General features: G+C 39.5%; 1 protein-coding gene across 2 annotated transcripts in view; it reads left to right on the forward strand.

The window, feature by feature from the left end:
* The window catches only part of JAG2 (jagged canonical Notch ligand 2), a 69,912-nt gene that overhangs the window by 38,976 nt on the left and 12,649 nt on the right, over positions 1-18,287 (forward strand). The window contains exons 6-18 of one of the 2 annotated variants that reach the window (XM_032112255.1): positions 6,571-6,701; positions 7,085-7,204; positions 9,176-9,289; positions 10,128-10,241; positions 10,800-10,913; positions 11,450-11,496; positions 11,761-11,934; positions 14,303-14,453; positions 14,743-14,907; positions 15,476-15,589; positions 16,597-16,710; positions 17,084-17,197; positions 18,143-18,259. In XM_032112255.1, coding sequence (XP_031968146.1) covers positions 6,571-6,701; positions 7,085-7,204; positions 9,176-9,289; positions 10,128-10,241; positions 10,800-10,913; positions 11,450-11,496; positions 11,761-11,934; positions 14,303-14,453; positions 14,743-14,907; positions 15,476-15,589; positions 16,597-16,710; positions 17,084-17,197; positions 18,143-18,259 — 1,589 coding nt within the window. The remainder of the gene's footprint in view (positions 1-6,570; positions 6,702-7,084; positions 7,205-9,175; positions 9,290-10,127; positions 10,242-10,799; positions 10,914-11,449; positions 11,497-11,760; positions 11,935-14,302; positions 14,454-14,742; positions 14,908-15,475; positions 15,590-16,596; positions 16,711-17,083; positions 17,198-18,142; positions 18,260-18,287) is intronic. The other variant, XM_032112256.1, reaches the window with a different exon arrangement.

Here is an 18,287-nt window from a genome sequence, read left to right on the forward strand (position 1 = left end):
TTCAGCAGTCCAGCAGTGCCTTCAAGGGCTATGGGCATCTCCCAAGTGATTTTGCTCCCTTCATCTGTCACTTTAAGGGCCAGACCCTGCTCAGCTATTATTTAATACTTTCTTTAGAGTTGCAGGGACAAAAGCTGGAGCTGCAAAATGAGCTACAGCTACCTGGAGTATTGGGGGTATAACTGTTCTGGAGAGTCTTTGTTAAATCTTCGACTTCTCAGAGGTTATCCAATATCATCGATATCTCACTTGTGGTTTTGTGATGGTTGGGTGGATAACATGTTTAACATCAGCACTGGGGAGCTCTGTCTAAATTTTTAAAAAAAAAAAAAACCTGAGCAGCTGGATTTTTGTAAACTTATTCTTGGGTATAAGGTGATCTGGTGAGGGTTTTCAAAACAGGTTGTTATTGGAAGACTGTAGAGGACTAGCAAAAGGTCACAGCTGAAAAAAAGAAGGAAATAAAATTCCTGCTTCTAAAAACTGGGAGAAACTAAGAGGTGGGCATCTTCCACAGTTGTTCCAGAATGGAATTATGAGAAATCTCATAGGCTGCTCTGAGCAGTAAACTAGAAAACAAAGCCTTGTTTAGGCAGTGTCCTTAGCTGCTTTGGCATCTGACCACTTCAATTCCTGCAGCACTGGACTGCCTGAAGCCCCTAAAGAGCATGAGGCTGCTGTTTGGCCCCGCAGGAATGCACTTGGTACCAGGACTGGGACATCTCCTGTCTCCTCTTTGGTGTGAGATATCCTATCACAGCTTCAGGTTTCAAAGATCTTATAAAATTCTTGCAATTGCTGTGTCTTTCGTCATGTTAAGTTCTCTTGCCTGTTGTTATAACCAGTGTGCTTTTATTATTGTTTCTTTTGTCCTAATGGTGTGCCCTTAGGGAGCGTTGGCAGGAGTTTCACAAGCAGCCACCTTAAGTTAGGCAAAGAATTCCATGTTTTGCTTCTTTATTGGTCAAGGAACTGAGGCATGCTCTGCATTCACTTGCTTGTGAGTGGGTAGGAAGATACGGAACATATCCTAAAGGTGTGAATCTGCATCCAGGAGATGTGAGGTGTGCAGGAAGTAAAAACATGTAGTGCTTGAACTTGTGTCTACAACAGTGTGGGGAGTGCAGCTGAACTAGAACAGTAGATCAAAGCAGCACAGAGAACCCAGTATCATACTCCAAACACTTCAGGGCTTTAAATTTTAGACTCTCTAGTCTGTTCTTGTGGCCTGAATGCCTGTTTGCAGCTGGAACATGTTGGGTGTGCTCCTGGCATACATTGTCTGACATTACCTTAGTTTAACCTAAGAAGAATCCAATTCCTTTGTTCCAAAGCAGCTCTGTGATGTGAACTAACACACCATCAACAGGAACGATCAGGCAGTTCAGGTAAAATGCATGTTCCTGGTGTGAACTAATGCAAATACAGGCACACCCTTAGAGCCACTTATGTAAGTTAACTGAGCAATGTTCTGCCTAAAAACATTTGAACCATCCCCTCTTTTAACTTGTTCTCAAAAACTCTACGTAGTAATAGTGACACTGTTAGCTTTCAATAACTTCCTTTATTAGAGGAGAAAAAAGTTTCTAGGGAAAGGTTTGTGTCTTTCAGCATGATAAGAATGCTGGGGATGAGAGGAAAAGATAACAAGCTTTCAGGTAATGAAATTATTTGAGTTCATTAATGAGCATGTTGTCCTTTGCTATTCACAAAATTGTCTTGCCTATTTAGAAGGTAGGAAAGTGGGCAAAGTGTTTCTGTGACAAGTATTAATGAATGAGTACTGTACTACTTATTAACCTTGAATCCAGATGCTCAGAAGTGTAGGATCTAACAGCTGGACAATATTGCTGCCTGCTGTGCAACAAGTAATCTCCTAAAAGTTTAAACAGGCTTTCTTATGGTTATTTTAAGTAAATAACTAATATAAAGCTATTGTTCTGGCCTTTGCAACACCATCCTGTTCACGTCACTAGAAAATTTAGTTGTTTTCTATTTAAGAGGGTTATTTCTCCCCCACCCCTGAATGATGCATTTTGCTTCTGCTCTTAATGTCACTGTTTTGCTTTGTTTTCCTGTGTGTTAAGTGTTTTGGCCCCAGCTTCCATTTGAAACATGATTGGGAGAAGCTCCCTCCAAAAAGTCTGCTTATAAAAAGGTGTATGAATACGTCACAATGATGTTCTCGTCACTCCTTGCAGGATGTGCAATATATCAGTAAGGTGTAACCTGTGATATTTAAAGGCTTACACCACATTGCCTACATCATCCCTAAGATTTTTAAAATTTTTTTTAGGCCCCATATTCTGGTGTTGACTTCAGAAATAGACTTCACTTTGGTGGCTTAGGTGTATTTATGCATGAAGTGCTGAAAAAGCTCTGTAATTAGGTGTAGAACAGCATTTATTTAGGTATCCCCTCGTTCTCATGAATTACAGAGCTTTTTGTAAGGTTTACCAGCATAGATTAGTGACTGGATGAGATGTGCAATGCGAAATTCCTCAGCTGAACTTTCTGCACAGAAGGATCAGGACTCTCAAATAACCAGAAGTGATTGAACCAGGAGAATAAACCATGTGGGAAGATATTACCAAAGAGCTGAGTTTAAGCTGACCATTGAGAGAGCACCCTGACTTTCTGCTGTTAGCAGAGGCATCCTCCTTTTGGATAAGGAGGAGTTAATCATGCAAGGTGCTGAGGGGCTGTGGTTCACAGACCATCAGGATCTGGGGTACATCTCTTTACCTTTCCACATCCCTTCTATAACTGCCACTGTAGGATTTGACATAAAGTCACGGAGTCTGGACAGCATTTCCAGGGTCATCTAGTCCCACCTCTTTGCCCAAGGAGGTCTAGTCAGACCAGATTGCTCAGGGCCTTTCCTCACAATGATGTTCCTGTTTTACATACAGCAACATGGGACCTTTTGAACAGCTTGTTCCATCTGATTTGGAAATGCTCAATTTCAACTAAGCTCTCAATAATTATAACACAAACTTCCTCAGAGGAAAGCAAAGGCCAGTCAGCTTTTTCTGTAATTATATCTCTTTCAGAAGAACATAAGGAAAACATATTTCTCTAGAAAAATCTGCTTTATTGGACTTGATGAGTTTAGTTTTTTACTGGCCCCAGGAAAAATTAAACCCTCCAAATGTTCCGTTTCATTCTCTTTTTCCCACTTCCCCCTGCCTCTGGTACATATGTACCTTTGAACTGTGTATAGTAATGAGTGTTTTTGTAGGATTCCCTGTTGCTAAATTTACTATTTTAAACACACTGAGATTTACTGTAGAAAGTCCTTTTTCCTTATCCTGAAATTTAGCTGTTTGAAGCCCCACTGAGCTGAATTATTGTGGCTTTGCTTGTCAATGACAGCAGTGTGTTTTCTGCACAGTTGCAGTTTTTCTAATCTGAAGATTTGAAGTCTTATCTGAAATTTTTTGCTAATGTTAACTCCTGCCACCTCCACTTCCTCCAGCCTTGTTTGAGTTCTCATTTTCCTATTATCACCAGGCTTTCATCTAAGGAAAATGGAAACTGTGAAGCATGCCTGTAGAATTACCAGATCTATTCTCTAAATTCTTGGTTTCAAGATAACCAACAATTGTTCTTCTCTCCCTATTACACTTTGTCTGTGTTAATTCTGACCCAAAGGGATGCTTTGGTCTGGGAGCAGTTGCCTGTGCTTCAGCCTTCCATCAGGAAGTTACTAAACTGTAACAATCTATTTATGGTAGCTTCTTTGTACTGCTAATAACCCAGGCAAGGGCTAAGATTAAGCCAGGTCTGATTTTGTTTTGCATGTGCTGGATTGTGAAGACAAGTTTGAGCTGATGAAGTCAGCAGAGGGGAAGGACAAAGGAAGTAGAATCTTGATTCCAATAAGAATTTTCTTTGTCTGTTGAACAATGAGAATCCGTATAGATTCTCTATATTTGGCTTTCTTATTTTGTCAGATGTGAAATATTTAGAATTGGAATTTAGTTGATGCTCAACTGGGATGGGAGGGCAGGGAAGAAGTAACTTTAGCCCCACTATTAGCTGCACTGGCAGTTTCCTTTTGGCTTTTGCACAAGTGGTTGGTACATGAAAAGGAATTCTGCCTTGGGTTTTTTGGGGGGTTTTTTCCTAAATGATGTTGAATTTGTGTTTGTACCATTTGGGCTTCTCATAGTGAATCATTAACCATTTTCATCCTTGTTTTTTGTCTTGATATTTTTGTCATAAATTACATACCCATAAATGACACACTTACCCATTTCTGGGTTGGTTTACCTTTATTGATCCCATCTTGCTCTCAGGAGGAGCTGAGATCCATGTAAGCATTATCTTTTCAGAAGGAAGTGGAATTAATGCTGCTCTAGCACCTGTTAATGTAGGATGCGACCAGACTTCCTGTTCAAGAGGAAATCCTAATTTATTCTTCCTTGTAAACTGAAGGCTGATCAGCTTACCACATAGTAACCTTTTGACTTGTAAACACTGTGTTCCTTTGGACTGCTTTTAGCCTCTAGAAGTGATTTCCCTCAGGCTTGGTGGAAACTTTAACAGTAAACTTTGGCTGTGTTGAATATCACGAAAAAGCAGCAACCTTTTTCTGATGAAGTAATTTTAATGCTATCAAGCATACCTGCAAACCCGAGTAGGTGCCTAAGATGCCTTCAAGTTCTAGAAGGGAGCTGTATTTTTCTTTGTACTCTTAAGCACCGCTGCAATGTTGAACATAGTTTTTATCCATTGGCTGGGGAGAATAAATTGAGTTATTGTGATTATTTGCTTTGTGATGCAGACTTTCAGCTCTTGAAAATGCTTGTTGTATGTGGGTGGGGAGTTGGCTCTGGCTGGGATAGTCATGGTGAATCACTGGCAGTAGTGCCAGGTTTGGCATGGATGAAGATTTGGGTTGAGGCCAGTAAAGTGAGTTGCAATGCTTTTTTTATTGTTTATTATCATCCTCTGAAAAGATTTTTCTTGAGGAGGATTTGTGCTTGAGGAGGAAGGAAGAGATCAAATTTAGCAGGAGCAGTATTTGTTTCCTCTTGCTGCTGCTGCAGCCAAAGAAAGAGGCTTCCAAAATATGAGTGTTCTCCAGGCTTCCGCCAGCCCAGCTCAGAGGAGCAGTCAAGGCCTCTGGGCTTGGCTACTCACCTGAGGCTCTCCTTGCAGATCTGCAACTGGGAGCTTTTCAGGGCAGGAGCAGGTACTGGGACATGAGCTCAAAGTAGTTCTAGAACTTCATATGAAAAGAATGGTCTTGCAGAGATCTGCCTCTAGATTCCTTCTGCCAATGTAAATAGTAAGAATTTAAATGCTGTGCTGCCAGCACAGCTTGTTCTGTTCCTCTGGCGATTGATCCAGCTTACTGAAACAGTGCAAGAGAATTGATTCACAAGGAACCAAGACTCCTCATTTATACTTTTCTTCCTTGTCTTCTCACTGCCCCTCCTTCCCCTCCCTCCAAGACTTAATTTATTTTCTGTTCTTTTATACTATTCAAATCATGTGGGTAATAGAATGGTAGTGTTTAATCTAAAAAATGTAGTTTGATTTCTAATGTTTTTTCTTCCTCTAGGCAATAGGGCTGCACTGTTGTGTGTGGGCCCAACTCCCATTCAGTGTGATTTTATGCATCTTTTTGTTGCTAGTATGTCTCTTGAATTCTGTATAAGAAATACTCTCTTAACAGGCAGAACATTTCTTTTGTTGGCCCAAAAGAACAAGCTTACTATTTCTTGGTACTTAAAATATGTGTGAAATATATTTATATGTTAAATCATTAGCCTATCCTCCCTCCCCCCCGTAAGTTCAAATTTTAATACTTTTCTGTAGCATAAACAGTTGCTTCTTTAGAAGAGTTCTGTTACAGATTAACATAAATATACTGGTCTCAGAAGAAATCTTGGGGAAAAAATTCAACTCCAAAACAAGTGAATTGTTAATGGCTTTTGTTTCTGTTCTCGCTCCTCCTTTCTCCAAAGAGTACTTTTTCCATAGTGTCAGTAGAGAACACTGAGGGTATAAGGGAATAAATCTGTGAAAAAAGGTTTTCTTGAGAAACCAGGCCTTGAGAAATTTGTCAAGACTGCTGCTTCTCTGGCTGCCCTGGTCTTTTGAGGCTGTAGCACTCTAGAGCAAATTGGCTATTCTTTTGAAATCTCTCTTCACAGAAAAACACTATAGTGCTTGATGCAGTAAGCCAGCAGTCTCCTTCTGAAAATCAATTTCAGCTTTCTTGTATCAATCACAATTTTTGTCCTAGCGTGAGAGGATTATGTGAAGATGGGACTTCTTGTGAAAGAACAACTAATTCATGTCCAGTTCTCATAACATGTAGTGCTTGGTGGTGTTTGTTGCCATGGTGTGTAACACATTTGAGCAGGATCAGTTCCTGTAAGGATCAACAGGACAGTTGTGCCCCTTCTAAACAGGATAAATAAAGTTTTGTTATCTGTTGCACATTGAACAGTTGACCTTGTTCTTGAGAATGGTAAGTGTAGTGTTGTAAATACATGTAATGCTGATCATGAAGCATCATGTTGCTAACTTTTAACATGTGAACTTACATCTTAGGTGTCATTATGGTTGGCAAGGACAGTTCTGTGATGAGTGTGTCCGCTACCCAGGCTGTGCTCATGGGAGCTGTAATGAACCATGGCAGTGTAATTGTGAAACCAACTGGGGTGGCCTGCTCTGTAACAAAGGTACTTAACATTAATGTACAGGAAAAATAAGTTAAGTTGCATGATTAACTGATAACTCATTAACCCTCTTTTTTTCTGCTAGTGTGCAACTACCTGAGTGTTTCTGTGCCTTAATTCTTGTGTGGCAGATGGTGCCTAGGCATCAGAAGTATAGGAAGTTCAAGACAAAAGGCTTGGAATTGTCCTGACTCTTCTAACTCCTGCAGTTGTCTCTTGTTCATTCTTCCCTGTTCTGTGGATAGTTACCAGATCACAGGCTAGCCATTGGAATATGGGGATGATGTGGGTGAAGGATGTTCGAGCCAGAAAGGCATCTGTGTGTCTGACTAGGGATTAAAATGGTGAGATCTGTTCCCTGCTGACTGACCCTTTTCTCTGTGCAGATCTGAATTACTGTGGGAATCACCACCCCTGCCTGAATGGCGGCACCTGCATGAACACCGAGCCCGATGAGTATCGCTGTGCCTGCCCCGACGGCTACTCGGGAAAGAACTGCGAGATCGGTACTTTGGGATATTGCATCTCTCTTTGCAGATCTGCAGCTGGTTTAGGCACTTCTACATTTCAGTCAGGATATGCTCCATCTCTCCTGTCTAGTGCCTTAGCCTGGCTGTTCAAAAAATCACTAAAGACAACAGAAATGCTGCACCAGTTTCCCTTTAGATAAGACTGAGAATATTTGGCTTCTCTTTCTTAATCCAAACATGCAGTTGGGCTGTAGTCTCATGAAATAGGTTACACATGTGGCTTTCCCTGTTGCCTGTCTCCCTGCTGCCCATTTTCTTGTCTTCTGGCTTGCTGGCAAACATGCATCTTTTCCAAGGTGGAGGTGATGAACTCTTCAGTTTCTACTCTGATGTGGGGCTTTGGCCCAATTTTTTAGTTGTCTGAATGTCTTGACTATCCTTTTTAATCAACTGAAACGTAATCTTCTAATATGGGACTTCTGATACGTTTGGTTTAATAATGAAAGGTTAACTACTGTGGAAATGTGCTCAAACCCTCTTACAGAGTCACCTTAAACAGTCTGAGCAGAAAATGTCTTCCTTGTGCCTGTTGGCTAAATGGAGGAGAGCATTTAAACCACATTTGTGATGAAGTATGGCTTTCACTTGAGTCTAACAGATCTGTCTCTTGAAAAACTGCTTCCTATCTCAACCACAGTATGAAGATAGCATGTTGCTTTTTTCTATCTATATATGTATTACACAAAGACCAAAATGTTCATGTTCTGGGGATGATTTTGGTCTTTGGTGACTTTTCTTGATTATTCTCACTTTGGAGGCAAATGGGCAAGTGTGCAATTTCTAGTTCTTTCATATTTTGCTTTAAAGATTTGATGTTTGGAGAAGAATTGAAACTTTTGATTCTACTTTTTCACATGTAGTGTTCAGTTGGGTGTTCTGGTTCTTTGTCATGATGGGTTGTTAAATCCTTCTTTTAAAATATGATATTTAGTCTTCTCATGATGAATTTTGCTGTTCCTTGATAGCTAAAAGTTTAGGTGGGAAGAACTCTTGCTTTTTTTCCACCTCAGTGCTTGGCCTTAAATTCACTAAACTATTATCAGCAGAAGGTTTTCAGAGTTAATCAGGATGTAGATCTTTGAACCTCATAAAGTGCTATGTGGTATTAAAGATACCATCAAAACTTGAATTTTGCTTCAGCTGGTAGAATGTGATGTAAAGTTTAGGCTAAAATGCATGAAATCTTGTCATAACTTGCCCTGAAAGCTGTGGGGGAGTAGCTTGGCTTTTCAGGTGAGGAGGCAGTGAAAAAAGGAGCCATTATACTTGCTGAGATCTGCAGTGATTTTTAACAGTAGGATGGTATGTGAGCTGCTTTAGGTACTGGTACTAAAAGCTTCCTTGGCTTCTGAGAGGGGAAGTTACCAAAAAGAAGCTTCAAAAAGGTTGTCCCTCCTCAACCTGATGGTTGCTTTGTGCAGCCTCTGCAGTGTTACAGCCCTACATGGAGTGACAACGAGCAGCCCTGCCTGTAAGCACCTCTGTTCCCTGCCGTTTCCAAGGAACGGTGTTAGAGTGAAGCTAAACAGACCTTTGATACTTAAAACTGCTACAAATGTTCAGAGCCTTGCTTACAGCATATCTGTTTTGTCTCACTGAATTTAAAAGAAGTGCTGGAGTACTCTGGAAGTGCATGGCTGGAAGCAGAGTGTTAATGGGGAATTTTGCTGGTTCCTGGGATATTGAAATAGTGACCTGTCTGTGCTTAGGCTTTCTAGTCATTAGGTAGGAAGGATGGTACCTCTTCAGTAAAATCCTGCTTCAGTTTCTTACTGGGAATCTTAACTCTCTGCAAGGGGGAGAGGAAGGCTCCAAACTTCTGTGCTGGCATCTCTCCACTGCAATTTTCTTGGTTACTTTTAGCCAATGCAACTTTTAAGTGCAAGTTCTCCTTAATTGGTACTGGAAGAGTATTTAGCAGGAATTTCTTTCCTTCTTTCTCCCCAGCCGAGCATGCTTGTGTATCTAATCCCTGTGCTAATGGTGGAATTTGTCACGAGATTTCGTCAGGCTTCAAGTGTCACTGCCCATCGGGGTGGAGTGGACCAACATGTGCTATTGGTGGGTATGCTTTGGCTGGTGACTGACCTGTTGGGTTGGAAGGGTTGATGAAGCTTACTTGGTGATATCACACTCTGTGTGTTTGGAATTTGGTGGTAGTTTTTTACTTTCCCTGTCTTTTAACAGCTGAGCATTGGAAGAGTGAAAAGAGGAGGGTTCTGTGCAGCCCACAGTATTGACTCGATGCAGTTGAGATCTGTTATCAGAAAGTTATCAAAAGCATAGCTGGACCATATCCAAAAGCTTGTTTGACAATTCCTCACTCCTTAGCCACTCTAAAGCAAAATACAGAATGGTTTCATTTTGAGAAATATAAATGTGAAGGTCAAAGGTTCTCCCCTTCTTTAGTAGTAGAAGTGTAGATTTGCACACTTAAATGCTTAAGTGTCTGATTCAGAGGACAGAGAAGTGGTTGAAATGTATTGTGGGACTATAATTAGTTAACATGTTGCCTGTGATTTGGAGCACAGGTGGCTTACCTGTTTTTAAACAGCAACTGTCCTCAAAAAAAAGAAACAACCCCAAAAAACCCTGAAAATTACCAACCGCAAAACCAAAACTGGCTAAATTTGTGTCATGAATCTAGGAATATAACTTTCAATGAACATGCAAATCATAGGTAGCTTAGCTGATTCTTCTTTGCTGTTTGCAGATTTTCTCTCCTCTCTCTCAAGGAGGTGAGAAAAGCCTAAGTGAAAATTAGGTTAGAAACGTTAGTCTGTTCCTAAGCTTATTTGTTTGAACATTCTCCCCCTTCATCTCAAACTAACTTTGAAGCAGAACCTGTTAAGCCAAGCCTTAGGCCATGTAATGGAAGGCCCCTTTTTTGACTTTGCAGATATTGATGAGTGTGCCTCGAACCCCTGTGCTCAAGGAGGGACCTGCATTGATGGTGTCAATGCATTCGAGTGTATTTGTCCACAACAGTGGATTGGAGCAACTTGCCAGCTTGGTAAGTAATTCGAAAGCTTTGGAGACCACTGGAGGTTATTCCTAAACAGTGAATAACTCTGTGTGGCTGGCATGGTGTTTATTGAAGAAAACAGGGAATGTGTGTGTTATTAGTATCTTAGATCCTCTTTAGCAGATCTTAAAGCCAGAAGTTTCAAATGGATCTGTAACTATTTAAGCCCCAACTTCAGCTGACTTGTAACAGTTCCTTTAGAATGCCCCATAACTTTCCTGTTGCAAAATGCAGCGTTGGTGATGGTAGCTCCTTCTCCATGGTGGCAGAACAGTGACTAAGCTTGTGGAGGCCAGGGAAGGGGTTTGCCCTGACTAACAAATTGCCTTTTTGAGTTTTGGCAAAGGGAAGAGTAAGATAACGTGCATGTGCTACTATAGGCAAGTGTGCATTCAAGTCCTGTGATATGTAAATGGTTTTAGTGCCCTACCAGTGTATAATATGAGCTTCTGATGCTTGGATTGCATGGATGCTTTGCTTGGTGCTGTGGTAATCTGTTTCTGGGTTTGTTCTTTATTCTATTCTTTATTTTCTCTTCTTTCACAGATGCTAATGAGTGTGAGGGGAAACCCTGTGTTAATGCTTACTCTTGCAAAAATCTCATTGGTGGATATTACTGTGACTGCATTCCAGGATGGACAGGAGTAAATTGTCATATCAGTTAGTATTTCTTTAGTATGTATGTTGACAGTAGGATGCTTTATTCTTTTAAAAAAAAAAAAATCATGATGAGTGATGGTATACATATTTTTAAAATAAAAAAATACCTGTCGTCAGGATTTTTCTAACTTCTAGCAATGTAAATTGAAAATACGGTTTGAAAATTTATTTTTAAAGGTAATTGGTATTAAAGTGAGCTTAGATATACGCTTAACTAATAAATCTCTTGACTCTTACATGTTTCTGAATGATATATACTGATTCAATTTAAAATACTTTAAAATGTTAGATGCTAAATTAACTGATATTGATACCTCACTTTTAGTACACTGTAGCAGAAATATAGAATGTAATTTTCTATTAGATATTTTTTAAAAATAGAGATCTCTTAAGGCATCAAGAATCCTTCCTTTCCATTGAAACATCTAGAAAAAAACCTTTTTGAAAATCACTTTTCTTCGTTTTTATGCTAAACCTATACTTTACAGCTTAGTCTTCCAGTATAAATTCTAATGCTTTGCATATTTTATCCATAGATATAAATGACTGTCATGGACAGTGCCAGCATGGAGGGACTTGTAAGGTAACTCTTGTTCATTACATTCCGTGTTCAAAATTAGTCTTTCTCTGACTGGTTATGAGTTTTGTAGTTTGCGGTTACAGTTTGGTTAATTGAGTTCAAATGTTAGAAATGCAATGCTGCACGTGCAGACTCACCCATTTCACAAAATAAAATTTTGTGGTGCTACTGCTGTTCGCAAATCCAGAATACCAAACAACTTGAATTTTTGTGTGCAAGTTTCGTCAATAAACAAATGCTTCTGCTTCTTTTCCCTGCTCTGTGAAGGATGAAGTGAATGGTTACCACTGCTTATGCCCTCGTGGTTTCACAGGAAAAAACTGTGAGATAGAAACCAACGAGTGTGAAAGCAATCCCTGCCAGAACGGGGGCCGGTGCAAAGACCTGGTGAATGGATTCACTTGCCTGTGTTCCCAGGGATTCTCGGGAGTCTTCTGCGAGGTGAGGGCAGCACAGACATTACTGCAATGCTTGGCATGGATTGAATTCTTGAAAGAAATATATCTCTGGGTTTAAATGGGAGTAACCCAAGGCTGGAGCATTGCTGCCTATCGTAGCTGTTACCTGATACTCTGAATAAGCAAATTTGTTGTGGAGTGCTGTCATAGTAGCTGTAAAGCTTGAATTTGCAGCCTGATAAACTGCAAGTTGTTGCACATAGGTGTTGGCCTTCCTAAGTGTTTTAAGGCTGCAAATATTCCTTAAGCTTGAAATGTTTCCCTTTGTAATTTTCAGGACCTGTGTCCTTTCCTTACACTAGAGTGCTTTAGGTTTTCATCCTAGTAACTCTGAGGTACATAATTGAATTACCCTTCAAGTAATCCTACTGCTATTGGTAGGAGTATAATAATTATGTATCAGTTATTTATATATAATGGTGATAATTAGCATAATTACTAAAGGCAGGCAGATAGGCAAGTATTGGCTCTCAGAACTTTCTGTTTGAGATCATTTTAGGAACATGTAGTTCTAGTGCTTAAGGATTCAGATCTGAAATATTGAAGTCTTAGTGAGAATTCCTAAAGTCCTTAATGGAAATGAAGATATTCCTCTTTTTAGGGAGGACATTAGGCTTTTCAGTGTGAAATTATTTTGCATTAAGTATTCACTTTCTGGCTTTTGCTGATAGTCAAATCCATCTGAATCTTATGCTTACTATCAGCTGGAGGCATTAGACTAGAATGTCGTTGGATTTGCTCCAGAATTTTTTTGTGGAGGATATTAGAGTGATGTCTCTTAAAGACTGAAGTAAGTTCATTCTATGTCATTTGCATCATTAAAGAAGCAGTGCACTCATTTTATTCAAAATTTAAAAGGTCTGCAGATACCAACCAGTTTAATAAAACTGGTGCAGCACCTAATAGCTCATGAACTGTTCCTGCATAAGGATCATAACTTCAGTGCTCTACTCTGGGCTGATTTATACAATACTGTGTAATTAAAGTTTTAGCAAATGTGCTTGAATAATAGAGGAGAGTTGGCTGCTTGCCTTGTGTGTTGCAGGAAATATCTACCATTGATTCCAGATGCTAAAGTACCAGCTACTGAACTTGCATTGGGAAGGGGAAATTTACACTAATGGAAGGAAACAAATGGAGACATCTGATAGAGGAGATCTGAGAATCTTTCTCAGACCATAGCTATTCTTTTATAGCTTGCTTTGAATGTTCTGTATGAGAGCACGAAATGGTTTGCTGAAAATTTTTCTGTTGCAGCTGGAATTGTATGTGCTCCTCTGAATTAAGTATTTAACACCATTTGTGTTCCTTCTCCTTTGGCTAGCTTTGCATTTTTCTCCTGTTTAGCTACTGAACTGCTAAAAATAGGGATCAAAACCACTATTGGACTTAGCTTTCGACTTTACAGACATAAAATTATCTTTCTCCCAAGAGAGATGTGAAGAAGGAAAAACTGACTTGAGGGAAGAAAAGCAATCCTTAAGAATAACAATTTGGAGGAAAGATACTGTGATGTAAAAATATCCCTTTTGAGGCTGCTTTGTGGATTTTGATACCAATTTAGGGCATCACAAATCAGTGATCTTGTGTCAGTCTAAAGCAGAAAGCAGCAGAATTGTTTTGCCACAGCAATGTCTGTGTTAAAGGTTATATATTATGAAGGCAAGCTTTGAATTTTGCTCTCTGGATCAGATGGTCAGAGTTCAAAATGCATCTCATGTTTCTGTGTAAATTGGTGTGGTGATGGTATTTGTGAAAATAAGGCCCTGAGCAGCTGGGTCTAACTAGACCTACTTTGAGCAGGAGGTGGGGAGTAGCTGACCTCTAGAGGTCCCTTCCAAGCTGTGTGGTTTTATAATAAATTCTATGTGCTAATTGAGATGGGAAGAGAATTTGCTCTAGGGGATGGGATTTTGTTCAGGTTCTGTGCATTTTAAGTATCTTGCAGACACAAAGCTGACAAGTGCACTGGTATTTAACTTGCTTTGTAGCACTTGGTACATGGGTGTGAAGGACAGAGAAGTAACTTACAATGATCCAGAGAAGTTTGCAGTAAGACATCTCCTAATGGCTTAAGTAATTATTTACTGAGTTACTGCAAATGTGCTTATTCAGACTCCTGCAAAGGAGTATTTTTTAGCAGTGTCAGAAATGCTTTGTATTAGGGTAGACTAAAGTAAGCTGAAGTTTCTCTGTCTTGCAGGATGGAATGCAATATTTATGATTCATAAACCTTCTTAAAACTTGAGGTTCCTTGTACATTAGCTTCATCTGCATCTTTGGCAAAGCAGATAATGCTGCTTACTCCTGGGAAATGAAGCAGCTGCTGCTAACTGTGGTCTCTCTTACAGATGGATATTGATTTCTGTGAACCTAACCCTTGCCAGAATGGGGCTAAATGTTATGATCTGGGAGGAGATTATTATTGTGCCTGCCCTGATGACTACGATGGAAAAAATTGTTCTCATCTCAAGGACCACTGCAAGAACAATTCTTGTAAAGGTACCTGCTGTTGTTCATAAATCTGTCTTGATGGTGGTGCCTTAAAAAAAAAAAATTAAGGCATTTTGGGGAATAGTGTAATGCAGAAATGTTTTTATTATGTTCTCTTGGACTTCATAAAATAGTGAGGCACTGAGAAGAAATGCTCCTTATTTTATGAAGAGCTAGATGGTGACTTACAGCTAACATGAAATTGTGATTGGTTTTAATTTTTGTAAAACTTCTTTTAGAACTAAAATCTGGTTGGTGATACAGATCATTAGTCTAAAGACTACACTTCTTTTTTTAGTAATAGACAGCTGTACAATAGAAGTCTTCACTAATGCTACCCAAGAAGGAATCCGTTTCATTTCATCCAATGTTTGTGGGCCTCATGGACGGTGTATTAGTCAGCCAGGAGGGAATTTCACTTGTGCCTGTGACAGAGGTTTTACTGGAACATACTGTCATGAAAGTAAGTAGGAGCATGTAAAAGATTATTCTTTTTGCTCTACATTTATTTTAAAGTTAATGTTACAAAGCTTTGCAACATAAAATAAAACATTCAGATTTCAGCAAAGTTGCATAAAGCACTGTTTCAGATGTACTGCTTGAAATTGTTTCTTCTGGTAGCAGTCTTTGTAGTGGTTTACACTTCCTCTGTGAAAGAAAACTGGTTTTAATCCAACTTCGATGTAAATGTGTCTGTACCCACTACCTTTATGTACAGTCTTATGAGTCATGGATTTCTCCAACAGGAGAATGGTAAAAAAGGGACCAGAACATGTATTTCTGGTCTGAGTGTTTTTTAAACCCCTGGATATTTTTGCTGGGTTAACTTAGTGCTCTGGTTTGACTTGCTACATGAGAGACAATACAGCCAGAAGCCCCACCAGGCTTGAAAACAGATGTTTGAGCTTTTCTTTTGCATGTACAAATGCAGTAATAACTTTGTGCTGCTTTTCCTAGAGACACAAGTGTAGAGCACTCTTCTGAGTAGGTGAAAACAACCTTGAGCAATAATTGTTGACTTTCTGTTGTAGATATCAATGATTGTCTTGGGAAACCTTGCAAGAATGGTGGGACATGTATCGATGAAGTTGATTCATTTAGATGTTTCTGTTCAAGTGGCTGGGAAGGAGAACTGTGTGATACAAGTGAGTACTGCTCCGTGTTGCAGGGCCAAATGATGCACATTTGTTGTAACAGATGGTTGGTATGTACTTAAAAATGGGTTAGTTTCTTTGTTCTATAATTAAGTCTTGTTTGCAGAAGTATTTTCAGAAATAACTTCAGGTAGCTGCTCTAAAAGCCTCAGTGCCTTTAATAAGAGCAGAATCTGATTCTCTGGTATAGTTCAGCATTTATCTCAGGAGAAGAGAACTTTTTGTCCGGGGGATAGGCAAGTGTTGGCCAAGAAGTGAACTAGACCTGTTCGTGGTTAAGACACCTCAGAGGAAACTGCAGTAGTTTCTTTTTCTGGTATGAATGAAGCCTCTTCTACAGCATGATGGCAAGGACTTGCTGAGACTTGTTACAGGACATGCATCAATTAAGATGTGAAATACAGACTGAGCAGTTTTTGGCAGCTATTGCTGTCAAAAGAGCTTTTGTGTGGTCTGGATGAAGTTTGTTCTGGAATACTTATGTTCCACCCATTAAAATGTTTGTCTCAAGTGAAAGGAGCTTTCTCTAAAATCCATGTTTGTGAAAGTATGTTTATATGCATATGCATATATGTGGTTAAGCCACCTCTGATGGCTGTAACTCTGTGCTTTGAAACATAGAACAGAAGAAGGGAGCCTTAACTGTCTCTTGTTGGTGTCCTGGGTTGGGGCTCCTTTTCAGGACATTGTGGTCCCTACTAGAAAGCTCTTTCTGAAGTTCAGAATACAGCTGTTTGTAAAAACAAAGCAACTTTGGTGCTCTACTGAGAAGCCATACTGTATGGTCCTTCTAAGCTGTCAGAAAGTCATAACTCATGTTGTTCTGTATTAAATCAGAGTATTTTCCATGCATGTATAAAGATAACCTCATAATAATTAGGACTGCTGTCTTCCTAAATAGTACAAAATTTATTTTCTTTTTAAAGAAATATTTTCTGTTTTCTCCTGGCCTTGGCTGGGATAGATCATCTAATCTGAATAACTGGGTTTTTTTTTAGATTTCAATGACTGTTCTCCTAACCCATGTCACAATGGTGGCCGATGCATTGATTTGGTAAATGACTTCTATTGTGAATGTAAGAATGACTGGAAAGGCAAAACTTGTCATTCACGTAAGTGTTCCTTGCTTTGATCTTTAGATTACCCAAAGATTTGTTCTCTTCTTGTGGTACTGAAGTTCCTGAAATTTAAAATAAAACAATTGCAGTGAAAAAATAGGTGCTCTTTCATTACCCCTTCCAGTTTCCCAGTCACAAAATGGAACATTTGAAAAATGCATCCCCTCATGTAGCAAAACAGTTTCATGAGAGATGTCCTTAGAGTCCATTCTTTGGGTTGTTTATTGTAATACAGAAAATGGAACAATGTGTCTTTGATACTGGTGCATTTAAATACGAAGCCTCTTTAATTTGTGATTAAAAAGTCCCTGTTTCTAACATTCAGCCAGACCAATGGCAATTAAAACTGCTTTGTTGTGGTGTGCAGGTGAATACCAGTGTGATGCAAACACTTGCAGTAATGGTGGAACATGCTATGATGATGGAGACACATTCCGCTGCTCGTGTCCTCCAGAGTGGATAGGAAGTACTTGCAACACTGGTAAGCTTTTTAAATTGTCTACAGATGAAGCCAGAAGAAGCAGAGAAGTATTTAAATAATCAGCTGTTTAGTAAACAGGCACACTGTTCTGGCTGGCTGGTTCAAAGCTGTTCCAGTTGGGTGGTGACTGAAATATAAGTAATTTCTTCCACTCACCTGACATGATACTGATTTTTAGGAAGCTATTCTCCTCTGGCTGCTTATATGGTCTTTTCCATAGCTTCTTTCCTAAGCAGTTTTAGAAAACTTGGACTGGTGTCTTGACTTCTCTATTAGTGTTTAGAGGCCCTGTGTAAAGGTTTTCCTGGGAACTTAATCCCCTGCTGGGCTTGCAGAGCCATAAGATTTGTGATCATGAGGTGTATGAGCAGGAATGCCCGGGAACAATGAAATGAAGTGGTTCTTCCTGGGGCATTTGCAGAGTTACTGCCTGCTGTAGGGGAACCATTTGTGATTTTTTTTTTCTTTGGAGACTGAATGTAGTATCTGTGGTGTATCTTTCTGAAAATGAAACTTCCATTTTGATCAGGAAGTTGAATGAAGATAAGTTAGTACAGTTTTTCTACTTTTTAGATGCTATTGCAGCTTTTAATCAAAAACTGAGATTTTAATACTAATATTTTATTGTAAAGAACACCTCATGGCCTGGGTAACTCAATGCCAAAATAATAATTTAGCAGTACTTGAAGAATGCTCACACAGATGGGGCAGAAAGGAGGTAATTCTTTGTTAATAAAATCTCATGGTTTGGTTAAATGGTTGAATTGGGATGATGGTGAAGGTAGGTGAGAGACTGTCATGTGATGTATTTTAGGAGGTTTTTGACCTCTTTTTAAGTTTTTAACTGTTCGCTTAAATACTGTGTAGGATTGTGATATTGACACATCCAGATGATAGGGTACTCTTTGTCTTCTGGGCTAATAGAGACTTTTTCTGTTTTCAAAGCTAAAAACAGCAGCTGTATTCTAAACCCTTGCATGAACGGTGGAACATGTGTTGGCAGTGGAGACTCCTTCTCGTGCATCTGCAAAGAAGGATGGGAAGGACGCACATGCACACAGAGTAAGGCTTTTCTCCTTTCTTCCCCTGC

Source organism: Corvus moneduloides, chromosome 6 (assembly GCF_009650955.1).
Source record: "Corvus moneduloides isolate bCorMon1 chromosome 6, bCorMon1.pri, whole genome shotgun sequence".
NCBI classification, from domain to species: Eukaryota; Metazoa; Chordata; class Aves; order Passeriformes; family Corvidae; genus Corvus; species Corvus moneduloides.